The sequence below is a fragment of the Urocitellus parryii genome, chromosome 7 (genome assembly GCF_045843805.1).
Source record: "Urocitellus parryii isolate mUroPar1 chromosome 7, mUroPar1.hap1, whole genome shotgun sequence".
Taxonomy (NCBI): domain Eukaryota; kingdom Metazoa; phylum Chordata; class Mammalia; order Rodentia; family Sciuridae; genus Urocitellus; species Urocitellus parryii.
This window is the reverse complement of record NC_135537.1, coordinates 128,798,820-128,817,693: the sequence shown is the minus strand read 5'-3', so window position 1 is coordinate 128,817,693 and position 18,874 is coordinate 128,798,820. Positions and strand designations below refer to the sequence as shown.

At 36.2% G+C, this 18,874-nt stretch overlaps 1 protein-coding gene across 2 annotated transcripts in view; it reads right to left on the bottom strand.

Annotated features, from left to right (window-relative positions):
- Positions 1-18,874, bottom strand: part of Myh10 (myosin heavy chain 10) — a 140,259-nt gene that overhangs the window by 100,816 nt on the left and 20,569 nt on the right. For both annotated transcript variants that reach the window (XM_026390473.2, XM_026390474.2), the window contains one exon: positions 14,939-15,095. In XM_026390473.2, the coding sequence (XP_026246258.1) occupies positions 14,939-15,095 (157 nt within the window). The remainder of the gene's footprint in view (positions 1-14,938; positions 15,096-18,874) is intronic.

The window sequence follows — 18,874 nt, the reverse complement described above, 5'->3', positions numbered from 1 at the left end:
TATCATTTCTTTGTATTTGGAACATTGAAAATCTTATTTACTAGCTATTCTGAAATAACAATTGTTGTCAACAACAGTTACCCTACTGTGCCGGATTAAAAGTCATCCTCCTATCCATCTGTATACCTGTATCCATTAACTATCCTTTCTATCCCACCCCCTCCCCCTAATTTAATTCCTTTTTTTGAGAGGGGAAACTGAAAATTGAACCCAGGAGCACTTTATCACTGAGCTACACTTCCAGTCCTTTATTTTATTTTTTAATTTTGAGACAGAATCACATTAAGCTGCTGAGAGTCTTACTAAGTTCTGAAGCTGGTCTTGAACTTGTGATTCTCTTGCCTCAGGACCCCGAATAGCTGGGATTACAGTCATTTGCCACTGTGCCTGCTCCCCTAACTCAATTATTTTCTTTCTTTCTTTTTAGTTGTTGATATAATCTCATATTTATTTATTTATATGTAGTGCTGAGACTCGAACCCAGTGCCTCACAGGCAAGTGCTCTACCACTGAGCCACAAATCCAGCCCCTAATTTAATTCTTAATAGCTCAGAACCACTGTGTTAATCCTCCTTCTGCTGCCACAGGCAACATTCTCAGTAAAGGGCCAATATTTGCCTCCTTTGTTCATTTACTTTCAAGAGATTCCAACTTGCTCTTCCTAGATCCACAACCACTCAGATACCTCCTGTGGGTCCCTGCACCCTCATCTCAGTTTTATTTCCTCTAGGAAACATTCTCAGACACCCTCCCTCAGCTGCCTCATCTTTTAAGAAAAATTTGTAACTAGACAAAACTATTCTGCAATTGAGATCCCGCAATACTGTCTTGAGATCCAAGACCATTTTATTTCATTATTATTATTATTATTATTATTATTATTATTATTATTCAGCTCTACTGCTGAGCCACAAACCTAGCCCCCTCACTAGCTTTAATAAAGGTCTCCTGAGAGAAATCCAGTGCTGGGTACCTTGCTGGACACTGGCAAGAAGGTGGGAACTGCAATCTGGGGTTCTAGTTCCAGCCCTACCAGCTCTGTATCTACTAATGAGTATTTATTCCTTGCTGCTCCTTCAAGATAAAACCCATGATTTTTACCAAATTTTTGGCATTAATAACTTTCATAAGAGTTCATGCACTCTGTTGTATTCTTTATATACTGTTAGTAAAATAAACCAGTGTATTCATATATTCTATGTTTAAATTGAGCTGTTCAAAGAGCATATTAATATTCTGACCTGAAGTTTAAACCTTCATATGTGACTTTCAGACCCCCACACTCTCCTGGTCTGAGCAATTCTATAGAACTCATTATACCAGGGTTTTGGTGAGTTTTCTGAACTGGTTTGCACATTAAAGAAATCAAAACACAGGGTGTGGCTGAGTGATAGAACACTGGGTTCCATTCCTAGCATTGCAAAGAAATAAAGAAATAAAAATACACAAAAATTAAACCAAATTAAATACCCCCCTAATTCATTCAGAACAGCTGTCTTCCTATATCTGTAATGCCAATTTTTTTTTTTCAGTACTAGAGATTGAACCAAGGCCTCACTCCTGCTAGACAAATGCCCTATCACTGAGCTATAACCCCAGGCCCATCATCTGAAACTTTTTTTTTTTTTAAGAGAGAGTGAGAGAAGAGAGAGAGAGAGAATTTTTAATATTTATTTTTTAGTTCTCGGCGGACACAACATCTTTGTTGGTATGTGGTGCTGAGGATCGAACCCGGGCCACATGCATGCCAGGCGAGCGCGCTACCACTTGAGCCACATCCCCAGCCCCCATCATCTGAAACTTGAGACACCACAATCTGCCCTTCAAACCTGCTCCACACTTCATTCCCCAGTGCTACTTGTCACTTCCACTACCACCACCACCACCAAAAACTCTCTATTCTGGCCAGACCCATCTAGCTAACTTTGGACATTACTTTCTTCATCAGTTCAATAAGGGGGTGCTCCAAGATTCTCTCCAACTGTATTAATACTCCTCCCGCTCCTGCTTCAGTGAATCCTTTCCATCCTTCAAGGACCAAATGAAGCACCTCAACAGTTTACAATAGTCTTTTACTCTAAAATCCTACAAATGTAATTGGACACAATCTTAAAGTGATATTTAAGGGAAAAAAGTTTACTTTCAAAAGCGCAGCTAGTCTTCTAAAGACTCGTTTGATAGCTCAGTATTTTCCAAAGCACCTTCCAAAAATCGCATGAGGAGGTACTCAAAAAATTCCATGTTGAATTAAGTCATATTTTCAACAGTGATCTCAGCTCCTACCTTAAAAGACCAGGAAAGAGCAAATTAAGCCCAAATATTTATGTTCATAACAGAAATCAATGCAAAGGAAATCAGAAGAAAGAAAAACAACAACAAAAAAAAATCAATGAAATAAAATGTTGATTCTTTGAGAAGATTGATTTTGATATATTTCCAGATAAACTGATTAGGAAAAAGGAGAAAGACACAAATACCAATATCTGGAATAAGAAAGGGATTTGTGCAGATCCCATAGATATTAAAAGAATAATAAGGAAATAGCAGAAACCACTTTAGGCCAAAATATTTGACAACTAATATGAAAGGAATAATTTCTTTAAAAGATACAAATTACTGGTAGGAGTCATGCTTGGAAGCAAGAGGATTACAAGTTCCAGGATAGCCTAGAAAACTTAGTGAGGCTCTGTCTCAAAATTTTAAAAAATATATAAAGGGCTAGGGATGTAATTCAGAAGTAGAGCTCCCCTAGGTTCAATCCCCAGCATGGCAAGGAGGAGGAGATACAAAAAAAAAAAAAACCTAAAGCTTACACAAGAGGAAACAGTAACTTGAATAGACCCATCTCTATCAAAGAAATCAAATCTGTAATTAAAAACCTTCCCACAAAGAAAATATAGCTTCCCAGTAAATTCTATAAAACATTTAAGGAAAAAATTATAATGACTCTGTACAAAGTCTTCAGAAAACCAAAGAAGAAACATTTCATAACTCAGAGATAAGACTTAGCTGATGCTAAAACTGGAAAAAAAGACATTACAATAGAAAAAAAAATAACAGCTCTCATAAACAAAGGCACAAAAGTTCTTCCCCTTTCCCATTTTTATGAGCCCTAATCTAGTAATGATTTTTTTTCTTTTTCATTGTGCATAATGATGCATAATAGTGGAATCCATTGTATTCTCATGCATGCACACAATATAACAATATAATTTGGTTGATTCATTACCTCCCTCTCCCTCTCCTCCTCCATCCTCATGATCCCCCTCTTCTATTCTACTATGGGTTTCCTTTCTATTTTCATGAGATTCCTTCCCCCCCAACATACATCTTCTTTTTTCCCCCTTTTTTCTAACTTCCACATGAGGAAAAAAATGTATAACCCTTGACCTTGTGAGTTTGGCTTATTTTGCATAACATAAAGTTTTCAAGGTTTGTTTGGCTATTAATAATCATGCTGCTGGCTGGGGTTGAGGCTCTGTGGCTCAGTGGTAGCGCGCTTGCTTAGCATGCGTGAGGCCTTGGGTTTAATCCCTGGCACCATATAAAAATCACAAAAATAAAGGTATTTAAAAAAGAAAAAAGAATTGTGCTGCTAGGAACATGGGTATGCAGGTACCACTATAGTACACCAACACTAATTCTTTAGGATAAACACCAAAGAGTGGTATAGCTGGGTCATATGTTGGTGGTTCCTTGCCTAGTTTTTCAAGGAACTTCCATACTGGTTTTATTCATCTACAATCTAAAGGCACAAAAACTCTTAACAACTTGTTAGCAACTGAAATCTAGCAAGTGGTATTTATCCTAGAAACACAAGGCTAGTTTAACATTCCAAAAGTAAACCATTTAATTCACTTTATCCATAAAGGAAGAAAAACCACAGGTTCACTAAGTAGATGTAGATGTTGATGTTGATCACCCATTCATTATTAAAAAAAAAAAAATTAGCAAACAAGGACTACAAGGGAACTTCAGCCCATTGAAGGGTATCTTAAAACAAAACAAAAACCAAAGAACCACAATTAAACATCATCTTTAATGGTGAAAAACTGAATGTTGTACCTCTAAGATCAGGACCAAAGCAAGGGTGTCTATTCGCAGCACTCCTATTTAACATAACCAAACAGGGGAAGACATTAAGGGCTGGGGATGTGCCTCAAGGGGTAGCGCGCTCGCCTGGCATGCGTGCAGCCCGGGTTCGATCCTCACCACCGAAAAAACTAAAAAATAAATAAAATTCTCTCTCTCTCTCTCTCTCTCTCTCTCTCTCTTTAAAAAGAATAATTGTTTTTAAAAAAAGGGAAGACATTAAAGGCACAGACTGGGAAGGAGAATAATAGAATCACAAGGAACAATGAATCTATTTGAGGAAGAATGAGTGTCTAGACAGAAAATTGCAAAGAATCTACAAAAAAAAAATAAAATTCAACATACATTTTTAAAACCCTACTTCTATATATTAATAGTGAATAATTGGAAGTTTAAATTTCAAAAGTTCCATTTAAAACTAAAAAACAAAAAATATTTAATTATACTAAGGAAGGTATATGCTATACTTATTAATCCAACAAAACATGCAAGACTTGTATGCTAAAAACAATTAGAAAATATGAAAGAAATCAAAGGAGATCTGTATTCATAGAGACACAAACCGTATTCATGAATTGGAGGATTCAATATTATTGTCAATTCTGCCCCAATCGATCTATAGATTCATGCAATCCATTCAAAAATGTCAGCAAGATTTTTCGAGGGAGAAATTGACAAGCTGATTTCTAAAATTTGTATGTAAGAAAAGTCAAAAAGGAACTAGAATAGACAAAACAATTTTTAAAAAGAACAACAATAGAAGACTCATACTATCTAGTTTCAAGATTTACTACAAAGCTATTGTTTTGTCAAGCAGTGTAATATTGATAAAAGACATACAGATCAAAGGAACAGAGAGCCCTAGAATAGACTTCTGGTGGTTTTCCAAAAAGGCAATTCATTGAAGAAACAAATAATGTTCTCAACAAACACTGATAGAACAATTGGCTAGTCAGATGCAACCTCAATTCATACTATCCATGTACATACAAAAATTAACTCAAAATAGATTATGGACTGGAAGAAAAAACTGAAAATCACTTATGTAATAAATGACATGTATCTGAAAGAACAAGAGTTATCAAAACTGAACAATAAGAAAATAAACTAGGGCTGGGATTATGGCTCTGTGGCAGAATGCTTGCCTCACACATCTGAGGCACTGGGTTCGATCCTCAGCACCACATAAAAATAAAATAAAGGTATTGTGTCTATCAACAACTAAAAATAAAATATTTTTTTTAAAAAAAGAAAAGAAACTATCCAATTAAAAGAAAAAGTTCAAAAGATATAGATACAGAGATGCCAAATAAGCACATCAAAAGATTAGGGAAATGCAACTTAAAAACACAATGAGAAACCACAACAGAACTATTCAAAGACACTACAATTTAACTGACAATACCAAATGCTAACAAGGATCGGAACAACTGGAACCCATCCCTTGCTGGTAGGAATGCAAATTGGCACAGCTACTTTGGAAAACAGTTTTGTAATTTCTTACAAATTTAAACATAAAACTACCGTATGACTCAGTAATCCTATGTCTAGGTACAAACCCAGGTAAAATGAAAACTTTACATTCACACAATCTAATTAATTGCCAAAACCTGTAAAGAATCAAAATGTCCTTCAGATGTAAATGAATGAATAAACTATAAACACGCAATTCAACATTTTAAAAATGAGTGAACTAGTGGTGAATGATCTCAATTACACTATGCTAATATGATGCCACTCTCAAAAGGCTAAATTGTGACATTCAGGAAATGCCAAAGCTGTAGTGTTTATTTCTAGCATTTATTAATTTGGGGGCTATAGTAAAGGATAATTAGGAATATCTAAGAAAGCTACTGATTTTTGTACATTTTAAACCACTGCCCTATGAAATCAGTCCCCCCCCTCCCTAATCCTTCTATTCTCCATATTCTTACCATAGCCTAGTTTTCTTCGTATCACTTATCAGTTTAAAAAAAAAAAACTGGTGCACTATAGTTATTCATAATAATGGGATTCATTATCAATACTGTCTTTGTTTCCCCAAAGAAAAAAGTTTGCTAACAGTGTCAGTAGAAGGACTTTACCTCATTTTAGCTTCACAGGGCAAAGGGTGATCTTTTCTGTTGTCTATATTTCTACATTAAAAGATTCAATCCATAGATTTAAGAAGACTATAATTCATTATAAAATATTCCTTTTCCTGACATTAAATGATGCTTTTTGTTTCTGTTTTTGCTTTTCAGTTTATTTTAGATAGATGCTTTCTTTTTATATGCAAGTGGCTAAGGTATGTGTCCATTCTTAATCTTTTATTATTTTGTTACTTGGAGATGTCTTTCTTGTAAATGGTATATGATTGTGTTAGGCTGTCTCTTATTAATAGGGTGTAAAAGTATTTAACGTTTGTTGTTGTCAATACTATATTTGACGTCATGGTTACTGTCTTTCTACAGCATTCCTTGGTGTTTCTTTCTGGGGAAAGCTGTTTTCCTTGCTTTTATTTCTCCTAATGTAGAAACTTGTATTCAGTTTCACAATTTAACTTGTATTCAGTTTCACAAAATAATCTACATTTCATATAAATACACATTTTAATGCACATCAATCCTATTCTTAAAAGAGAGCAGGATGCAGGTCTATCACACTAAGGAAGTATATCAGTCATCTTTTCTTTCTATAAATTAATTTTATTTATTTATTATGGTGCTGAGGATCGGATCCAGTGCCTTGCACGTGCTAGGTGAGCACTCCACCGCTGAGCCACCACCCAGCCCCTATAAGTCATCTTTCAACATGGCTGCTCTCAGCACCTGCTACTTGGAGGAGCCATCCTTTAACTCATCACTGACTGATAGAATAATTGGTTGCTTCCAGTGTTTCTCAGAAAGCTATTAGTGATTATCCTTCATCCAAAACAATGGCAAATGAGATCTATAAATTAAGAAATATAACCAAGGGGAAAAAAAAGGAATTTTTAGGAATAGGTGAAGGCAAGTTCAAAGAGCAACAAGCACAGACTATAGGAGGGAAAAGGGCACCAGGAGGTGTCTCGAAGCCAGGAAAGACTGAGAAATTCTGGGATGTGCTTCTGTGCATTGGAAGAAGGTGTGTACTTCTGTCAAATTAATGTAGTTAATTGCAAAACTGTCCTGTTTCCCAAGTGGGAAAATTTCTAACCACAGGGAAAACAGCAAATTATCTAAGAAAGGAAACATAATCAGAGGGCAAATAATTTGAATACTGACTACTAAAATGCAAAGACACATCGATTTAACTTCTATCAGGAAGATAAAGGGGGAGGGTTTAGATAAATTAAAATTATTCTTTCATAATAGGAACTTGCAGATAATACTTGAAGTACAAAAAGAAAGAATGGCATAATCTTGTTACTTGCAAATATGTAGATAAAGAATAAAAAACTGTTAAAATTCCTCTAAAGAGGGAATCTAGAATGGGCAGGGGTGGAACAGGCATCTCCTATTTTTTCAGTAAGGTAGTAACCTTTACTGTGTATTTATTATTTTTTAAAAATACCTTCATATATTTTTTCAATAAAAAGTAAAAATTAATTTAAACACTCAATTTTCTTTGACAAACTCTGATCTTGATGCTATATATTCTTCATTGTCTAGTGGTCTTAATCTGTTTAGATACCACTTTTTAAGAGAGAGAGGGAGAGAGAGAGAGAGAGAGAGAGAGAATTTTTTTTATATTTATTTTTCAGTTCTCGGCAGACACAACATCTTTGTTTGTATGTGGTGCTGAGGATCGAACCCGGGCTGCATGCATGCCAGGCGAGCGTGCCACCGCTTGAGCCACATCCCCAGCCCAGGAATCACTCTTAAGATGAAGACAGACTTTACTTCTAAAACTGCTTGGGCCTCATGACTAGATGTAAAGGTAGATCTTCAACAGTCTCTTCAAATTCTCCAAGGGGCACTGTTCTGGTTAAGTTTATTTCTAATCAAGCTTGTTTGTTTCAGGTACTGTAGAACCTTTATTGTTCCTGGTGGTTCTCTGTCCTTGGTCACACTTGCCAGATATTTGTCTATTTTATGTTTTCTTCATGGATCCAGCTCTCAACTGTACTAATGGTTCTCTGAAAATATGTACTCTTTTGTTCCAATCCATTAATGTCTTTACATGTTTTTCCTCTTGTTTTGGTTCATTTTATTGCTGTACTTTCAAAGACCTTTTTTTTTTTTATTATCATTGTGAAAGGTCACACAGAAAAGTTCACAAGATAATTTGCCACTCAATAAATCACCATAAAGTTGTCTTTTATCTATCTTGCAGAGTAAAGAGTAAATGGCCTTATTCCTCTATAATTTTTTGTTTACTAATAAGAACACTATAACTATGAATTGTTTTTTTTTAAACTTTTTAAGTATACCTTTATTTAATTTTTATGTGGTGCTGAGATCAAACCCAGCATGCTAGGCAAGTGCTCTACTACTCAGCCCTAGCCCCAGCCCCATGAATTGTTTCTTAAAGTGACTTTTGCCACAACTAAATTTTTTATGTGTTATTTTGTTGTGGTTAATTTCTAAAGAAGCTATTAGGTAAGTTTTGATTTCCTCTTTTATCAAAAAGCCATACAGATGAATGATTAATAGCAAAACCAGCAAGAACTCATTAAACACTCCCATAAAAACAAACCGACTTGGAAATCTTTTTATTGTTAATATTTTATTTATTATACTGTGGTCAAAGGAACTAAGACTTTTATTGGTGACCTACTATAGAATTTTTACCAAGTTTACAAATGGTGCTCTCTGCTTGACAGGCAGTAGTACTATATATACATTTTTCAATACAAACTTGCTAACTTGTGGTAAATTTAAATCACATGTTTTATATTCTTTTTCCCTCCTACTTAATATGTCAAATTCTGAAAGAAATACATTACAACTCCCTCTATAAATTTGGTCACATTCTCCTTGTATTTCTAATAGCTATTGGATTAAATATTTGATGGAGTGACAATGGTGTATAGGTAAATATCATCTGTCTCTTCTAGGCAACCACGTCATAGTATTTCTACCACCAACCTCTCTTCCTTTCTAAATCTCATCTGAAACCTTGCTGTCACCCTGAGAATATAGCAAAATTTTCACAAGCTGTTGCCACTAAATCATACCTACCTACCCTACCTACCTATCCACCCTACCTGTAGACACTGTTTTAAAAATATGGTGTGTGAAAAGAAGGAGAAAAGAACAGCTTTTAGGCATAGGCAAAACCTTTCTGAATAAGACCCCAAAAGCTCAGGAAGTAATTCCAAGTGTTAATAAATGAGACAGCATCAAGTAAAAAAGCCTCTGTCCAGCAAAGAAAATGCTTAGGAATGGGAAGAGGGAACCTACAGAATGGGAGAAAATCTTTACTAGCTACTATTCTGACAGAGAATTAAAATCTAGACAATATAAAAAACTCAACTTTACACCAAAAAAAAAAAAATCAAAGAACTCAATTAATAAAAGGGCACATGAATTAAGTAGACACTTCTCGAAAAAAGGAATACAAATGGCCAATAAATACAGGAAAAAATGTTCAACAATTAGGGAAATGCAAATCAAAACTATACTGAGATTTCATCTCATACCAGTCAGAAGGGAAGTCATCAAGAATGTAAATAAAAATAAGTCCTGGGGGGGATGTAGATAAAAAGGAACACTTTTACACTATTGGTAGGATTGTAAATTAGTACAGCCACTATGGAAATCAGTATGGAGGCTCCTCAAAAGACTAGGCATATTACCCTGAATTAAAGTTATCATACTACAGTGATCTATGCATACCCATATTTATAGGAGCACAATTCACAATAGCCAAAATATGGAATCAGCCAAGGTGTCCATCAATGCATGAAGGGATGAAGAAAATGAACACAATAAATATATACACAATGGAGTTTGATTCAGTCACAAAGAAAAATGAAATTATGTCTTTTGCAGAAAAATGGATGGAACCAGAGACCATTATGTTAAGCTAAATAAGCAAACTCAGACAATTAAGGATCATATTTTTCTCCCATTTGTAGAAGCTAGAGAGAAAAAGGAAAAGGAAGGTGAGGGTGGATCTTCTAAAAATCAAAGGGATATCAGTAGAGGAAAGGGACCAAGGAGTGGAAGGTAGGGAGGGAGGGGGGAAATGCTGGGGAGTGGCACTGTCCGAATTATATTGTTATATTGTGTGTATGTGTGAATATGCAACAACAAATTCCATCAATACATACAATTATAATGCACCAATAAAAGATGTGGGAGAAAAAAAAGAAAAGACTAGCAAATTTAATGCTGATGTTAGGAGTCCATAAAGAGAAAGGCAAACAGAAACATATTTCATAACAATGAGCACTGTGAGACTCCCAGGAAGGTTGGGAGAGAGGTGATCAACGTCAGAGGTGAAGGAATTGGTAAGAGTGGCCTTGGATAGGCTTATATTTGATGAGTTCTTGCTGGTTTTGCTATTAATTATTCATCTGTATGGCTTTTTGGTGAAAAAGGAAATCAAAACTTAAGTAACAGATTCTTAAGAAGTTAATCACAATGAAATAACACATAAAAAAATTTAGTTGTAGCAAAAGTCACTTTAAGAGTGGCCTTGGATAGGAGTGGACAGGAGCAGATGGTCTGTAAATATGGTTTGGAAAGCTGCAGCAGTTCCCCTCTGGTGGCTTCTAATTTCCCCGTGGAATAGAAAACAAGTCACCAGCTGGGTAGTGAGAGGCGTGTGGCGACCCAGAGATCTCAAGTGTGCAGAGGTCTGAAATAGTCATTATGGGGAGTGGGACAATCGTCTCAGTAGGGAAGCAAGGTAGAACTGACGAGTCATGTTAAGAGTGGAATCAGGGCTCATGGTCAGGAAATGATAGCAGTATGGATCTGGCTGACTGGGTGAATGTAACCCCAGAAGCAGCCGCAACCCCTGTATACATTAAAAGGGACAAACACCTTGATGGGTCCTAGCATGAAAATTCTGTGAAACGGGAATAACAAAAGAATAGGACAAGGGGGATTAGGATATGGATAAAAGATTGTTGAAATGGTAAGCTATGAATCTAAACTAAATGAGGAAGAAAATGAAAGGGGTATTGCTAAAATACAGGGAGAAAATAGAACAACAAACTAATGGGAGATCCACATGGAGGCAAAGAATACATTTGGGGGACTTCTTCACTGGACCATAAACATGGAAGGACATTATAATAGAATTTCTGAAACATATTCGAAAAATCAGATAAGGCCCAAAGATGGCAAAGTCTACAGCATTACCATAGAAATTGGTGCATAAGTGAGAAAAGAAGATCAAGGACCTAAAAATATCAAGAGATTGGATTAGTTATAAAAAACTAAGAAGCAACCCAGGTATTCCGATGCCTGAGGCAGAGAAAAAATGATGTGTCAGGAGCCATCCTCATCAAGGAGAGGAGCCAAGAGGAAAGCTCTAGGTGATGAGGGCAGGTGGAAAGGTAGTGCAAAGGAGAACAGGTTCAGCAGGTACATGGTAGGTAAAGACACAACCCCCATCTCCCAGGGCACAGGATTTGAGTGATGGGGCAATGTTCACTGAGGATGCTCAAACTGCATCCTCAGGGAAAAGCCAAGTCTCAGCTAAAGGATAAAGGAAAAACACTCAAGGCTGGGGCTGGGGCTCAGTGATAGTGCCCTTGCCTGGCATGTGTGAGGCACTGGGTTCAATTCTCAGCACCACATATAAATAAATAAAATAAAGGTCTATTGACAATCAAAAAATAAATAAAAATAAACTTTTTTTTAAAAAGGAAAAACACTCAATGAAATACACTGAACATATAGGTAAGTTTTTATATTTGAGACTGGGAGTACCCCGGCCCTTTTTCAAGCTGAAAACCTGAGTCTTTTTTTCAGCCCAAGTAAACTTTAAAAAAAAAAAAAAAATCACTGCTTTGACAGAATCTGAGACACATCTATACTCCATTACTCTTTCTCTCATAAATTCTATCAGTTTCTTTTTGTTCTGCATCTAGCCTTCAGATTTGTTGCCTGTTTCCAAGTGGGCCCATTCTGTTGTTTCATGCTTTGACCAAATGTGGTTTTTTTTTTTTTTTTGCAGTCAAGTTTATGTACAAGAACTCTGCTTCTGTTCATTCAAAAAATACTTATTGAGCAACTATGATGCCCTAAGCATACTCTGCATTTTCTTGATACTGTATCCCTTAGAATCCAAACTTTAGAAAAAAATTAAGCTCTCTTTTGTTTTATGTACTCCAACACACATTAAAAAACAAACCCTTTCAATATTTTTATACACTTGAAGATGTGGGATACATGCCCCAAATTTGTATATGATATGGGATTGTCAGGGATGATATATATTTGATAGAAGGAAACAGAATCTTGAAAAGATCTTGACAGGTTGAATAGGGAACTGAATCTAACAATCGCTGAGAGAGGCTATATGCCCTAAATTCTCCACATGGGTCCCTCTCAAGCAGTTGATCCTTGTCATAGGTCCAAGGACAATGAATCATCCACTCACATTGGTAAACAAGGATTTACTTGGTTGGCACTGAAGGCTTGTGTGAGCTCCCTCTGCAACCACAGTGCTCCTGTTGGACTTCCCTAGCAGGTGTCCTACCCTATTGTTGTTCAGCAGGCCACCCCTTCCTGATAGAATGGAACACAAGGGGTTTTTGTTTTGTTTTCTTACTTTCTGTATCTATGTTTTCCTTTTTTTTTTTTTTTTTTTTGGTGGTACTGAGAATTAAGAGCCTCCTGCATGCTAGACAAGTCTTCTACCACTGAACTACCACTTCAACCCTTTTAAAATTTTTTAAAATTTTGCGACAGGATCTTGCTAAGTCACCTAGGTTGGCCTTGAACTTTCAATACTTCCACCTCAGCCTCTCGGGTAGCTGGTATTACAGACGTGTGCCACCATGCTGGGCAAACTTTTAAATTTTTATATAATCAACTAATTCATTTTAACTGTCACATGAAAGTTTATTATTGTAGATGAAAGTGGGCTACTTGCTAGTTTTAAATCCTGGCTCACATTTTTGAACATCTAAATTGTCTTAGTCAAGTTATTTCTTTGTGCCTCAGCAAAATCGGGATAGTATTTTTATTTATTTGACGTGGTTGTCATTGTACATTCAGTAATACAAATAAATTCACATAAATATAAATAATATATATTACTGTACATGGTTCATAATAATTTTCAATAAATGTTCATCCCATCACTAATAATGATAATATTAATAGTAATGATATGCCAGTAGGCCACATCTTCCTTATTCTGTACATAAACAGCTGGTGTAGCCACCCAGTAATGGGATATAACAATTTATCCCTACTAACTATTACGATACACTCAATTCCCCATTAACCTGACAAAGGATTTTTAAAAATCTGTTCCTTTTCATCAAATATATTTATTATCCCCACCAGTTTCATGTTGCCCACAAATTTCTTAGAGAGGCAACCCTCCCATCTTTAAGTATATTGATAAAAATGTAGAAAAGCACACATGCCCTGTAGTGCACATCCTGACAAACCTAGCCAGCCTCACTCACTCACTGGTATCTCAAGAGCGACTGCGCAGCATGGAGCTGTGAGGGTAACACGGGAGGTCATGGAATGACATGAAAAGTTCTGTGATCTGTTAACACTGTTCACTGGGTGTTCCCTTTTCTAGTTAGCCCCCAAATAATATGGCAAATATATTCATGTTGCTCTTTTTTAAAAAAATTTTTTGTAGTTGTAGATGGACAGCATGCCTTTGTTTTATTTGTTGATCTTTTTGTGATGCTGAGGATCCAACCCAGTGCCTCACACGTGCTAGGCAAGCGCTATGTCACTGAGCCCCAGCCCCAGCCCCTCACATTATTCTTCTATGGTTCTCTTAATATTAGATTTTAGAGACTTTCCTGGAATGCATATGAAGCTCAGAGGTCTAGAATTTCTTCCCATTTAAAAAAAGAAAAAAATCAGAATGATGTGTGAGAGCCTGTCCCAGCCTTCTGGGAACTCCCTGTTCCATCAGACTTCAAAGAGCAGCGGCTGGCAACCTCACTTGTGAGAATGTGTTTGTTTAGATGAGAGACCCAAGCTGACTCAGAAAGTGAAGGAGGGCACTTTCTCCAGGGTCTTCTCACCTATAAAGCATTCTATTACATTCTGGCTTTCCAAAAACATCCTCCCATAAGCCATTGTGTTTAAAGCCACAGATTCTTCAAATTTATATTTCTCCTGCTCCAAAACAGAGCAATTGAAATCAACCAATTCAACCATTTTTTTTTTACTTTTATTGTCCCTTTTTACATTCATTTAAATCAAAAATAATACTTTGTGATCTTATTTTAACCAATAAAGTATCCACCTTTCCTATTGTTCTTCCTATTGGCTTTATTTTATTTTATTTTCTACATGCTGGGAATGGAACTCAGGGCCTCCCACATAATAGGCAGGTGCTCTACCACCTGAGCAACACCCCCAGTTCCATCCTACTGGTTTTAAAATCACAGCATTAATTACACTGATTTAAATACAGCATTAACTACACTGGCTTGTGGTGAAGATCAAATGTATGTAAGAACTAAATGTTTTTTTTTTCTAAATGTTTTTTAATATTAAAATCTACATGAAGTATTGTTGTGAAGCAACAAACACATTTCCCAGCTTCCTACAGAAAATATCCACTTTGTCTTCTAAAGAACTTGTAATTTTTCTATATCATTATTTAAAAAAAATTTTTTTAAGAAAATTAAAACCTTTTGTAGACTAGATTGAGACATGAAAAAATACTAAATTAGATTTAGGAAATTCTGGGTATTTCTTACTCTAATATTTCCAATTACCTTGAAGCATACATCTGTAAGCAGATTCAGATATGGCATAGATGTGTGGCGGCATCTCATGACGTTTCTTCCCTCTGTACATTTCAATAATATTCTCAGAATAAATTGGAAGATTCTTGTAAGGATTTATGACTACACAGAAGAGGCCGGAATAAGTCTAGAATAAAAATAAAATAGTTGTTAAAAAATAAATAGGAAGCAAAACAAAACAAACCCCTGCATGTGTTAGTCAGGGTCCAGTCAGGAGACAGAAATAATACAGTAATTTTTTTTTTTTTTTTTTTTTTGTGGTGCTGGAGTTTGAACCCAGGGCCTTGTGCATGTGAGGCAAGCACTCTACCAACTGAGCTATATCCCCAGCCCACAATATAGTAATTTAATTCTTGGAAGCATACAAGTTATGGAAAGCTTACCAACATTCTTTCAGATTCCACATTGCAACTAATCTTTGAGAAAATACAATTTGTCAAGTTTGGCTATAAAATCAAAGAAGAATATTCACAATTATCTGAAAAAGCTATTAGAGTACTCCTCTTTTTCCAAATTAAGTATCTGTGGAAGGCAGGATTTTCTTCAAAGGCTTCAATCAAAACAGCTCATTACACAAACTGAATGCAGAAGCAGATATGAAAATCCATCTGTCTTTTGTTAAGATATTAAGGAGAGACACAAAAATATAAGTTTTTGCTCTTCTGATTTTTTTTTGAAAATGCAGTTTTTTCATGAAAAATTATTTAGGTTAACTCATTGGGGGGGCGTTACTATTACTTTTAAATAAAATGATAAACATTTAAATTTTTGCTTTAATTCCTAACATGATAAATATCAATAAATATAAGCCATAGAAACCAAAGCTCTTTGGGTCCTCCAAAATTTCAAAGAATTGCTGGTTTAGAGATACAAACATATCCTGAACATACAGTAGTCATTATTTAGAATGTACATGATGGAAACTTATGACTTAGGGGTTTTTACAATTTTTATAGAGTGATCTTTGAGTATATTCTACAATAATTGACTCAGAACTATGGAAAAACAAGAACAGTGGGAACTTCGGCCAGATGCTTGCTCCGGCTCTCTGCAAGACTGAAGGCGTTTGGAAAGGACACTCAGATACATGAGAAACAGACCTTTTATTGAAGGTGATTTGGTTAGACCAAAACCTAACAGGGACAGGACACTACAAAAGGCGGGAGGACTGGGGTATTTGGCTGGCCAGCTTCCCCAGGGAACACTAAGGGGATTCTAACTAACAGCTGTGTTCATAAGGATAAAACCTTTGGCAATTGCCACCAGAAAACCCTCTGGAGACCACTCTATTTTGAATACTGCAGTTACTAATGCTAAAACAAGAGAAGGAGCGCCTGCCAAAAAATTCAAGTGACCAGAACCATCTCTCGGCTGTTCTCCTTATATCTTTCCTTAACTCACCACTGCAGGCTGAGGTGGAATGCACTTCCCTTCTAGATTAGAGGCTTAGAAGGGGACAAAAGGCAAAGGATGCCTGGTCTGAGGTCACTTATTTGCACTGTTGGCTAATGCCTTACATCTGAGTAGACAGATGGAAAATCCGCCCCCTGCCCTGTCTCCCGCTTCTTTGTCTAAGGCCAGATTTATGACTTTCCCCTCCTTTGATGACCACTCACATCTTAAGACCCTTGGCCTTCTAGTACCTAGGTACACACCTCAGACAAACTTGGCTCGTTCCTCCCATACCACCATCTTGCACTTTCTCCCAGTGAAGTCTCTTGTGCTTCTGTGGCCCAGATGACAAAGAGGCAATAGAGATAATAAAAAGACAGACTTTCACAGCAATAGCACAGCTACTGCACAGTGGGGTGACTAAAAACAGCAATTGTGTACTAGATATCTCAAAATGTTAGAAAAAAGGATTTTGAATGTTTTTGCCACAAATAAGTGATCAATGGTTGAAACAGGTATGATTAGCCTGATTACACAATGTATATATGTACTGAAATATCACATGGTACACCATTAATATGTACAATTTTTGTGTTTTGATGTCAACTAAAAATAAATTTTATTTCAAAAATACTTTAAGAGTGAGAAAAGCAAGAGAAGTAACCTTAATATTTTTTAAAGTTTAATTTATACATATAAATTATATATTTATAAATATTTATAAGTTTATATATATAAATTATACTAATAAGTCATAATGACACCTTAATAATTAATTTTATACAATTTCGCTTTTTCATTAAAAAATTAAATTATAGTCTACCATGAAGCAACAGATTCTACACTTCACTTTTATAACATATAAATAACTACAGACTGACAAAAAAATAAAAAAGGTGTGGCAGAGTGGCACATGACAGTAATTCTAGCAACTCAGGAGACCGAGATAGGAGGATCACAAATTAGAGGCCAGCATGGACAACTTGGTGAGACATTGTCTGAAAATAAAAAATAAAAAGTACTGGAAATGTAGCTCAGTGGTAAAGTATCCCTGGGTTCAATCCCTAGTACCTAAATAAATAAATAAGTTAAAAAATATTTTAATCTAACAATCCAAAAAAAAAGCCTCTGAGAAAATTAAAATGCACAAATTCAGTTTAACATTTTATAGCATGGACAGTGATGACATGTTTAATCAGAAATCATTCCAACATGTGCGTCTACCATGTGTTAGGAGGCCCTTTCCTGAAGACTAGGATTACAAAGATGATGAGTAAGTCTTACAAATATGAGTAAGTCATCAAAAAAGAAGAGATTAAATAATCACCAGTATCTTATACTTGCCAAGGAAGAGCAGGAACAAATGCTCAAGTGGAAATTTTATTAAAGTACTTAAAGAGCTAACTTCCACCCATAAGGAAAATTAGCTCAAATATCAGGCTCTTGCATAAACTGATCCTCGAACTGATACTGTACCCCTCCTATCTTTCCCCAGGCACATGCTGTTAAAATAACTTATCTGGAGATCGTTAAGTTTGAATTAAACTTCATAAAGTATTTGAACACACACACACACACACACACACAAGATACTGAGCACCTTTGAGACAAATAAACTCTAGGCATGAAGACAACAGATAACCACTAAACAAACCAGTCACAATATCAGGCAGTAAAATGGGAAAGAGAAAGATGAACAGGTTCTATAAATAGTGGAGAAAGCTCTGGGGCGGAACATACAGCATACTCCAAGCGCTCAATGGTCATAACCATCCTGTTAGAAACTATAAAACTGTGTACAAAATTCAGGCCCAGATGGTCTTTGATGTTCCTTTAAGACATTATTAGATCCAAAAGAGGGATAAGGAATTCCCATTAAAACAGTAAGAAGACGCCTACAGCGACAGGATATAGCCAGGGCAGGGCAAGAAGACTGGTCTAGCTGAAAACAGTCTACGCCATGGAATGAGAGAAGAGCCTAGAAGGTCACACCAAACAATTGAAATTTTGTCCTCAACAAGTGATAAGGTAATAGAGGTTCAGGAAAGAAGAGTGACAGGAAGAAAGAGGCACTTGAGACCAAGAGTGAATCTGGAAGCCACATGCAAAATCGACTGAAGGAAGGAGCAAGAGGTGAGAAGTAGGCAGAAAGTGGAAACCACTGGACAGGCCTGGCCCGAGTAGGGCCTGGATGAGAGAAAAGGCAATGCAAACTGGGGAGGGATGAGTCATGGAGAAGCTGGATGCAGACTTGACCTTGGCCGTTCATACTCAGAAAACCTCAACAGAAAAGCCATTTAAGGTCCAAGTCAAGGAGGACAGCAAGGTTTTTAAGCCTGAGAGACTGGGAAAGTTACTGAGTGAAGAGAAAGATAATGTGATAATTTATAGGAAAAGATAATGAATCCCTTTTTAACATTCTGGGTTTGTGGTATGGCAGGTGACCTCAGTAGGACATCTACTGAGCAGCTGAAAGTATTGCTTGCTTTGCCAGAGACCTGGGAAAATCCTAAG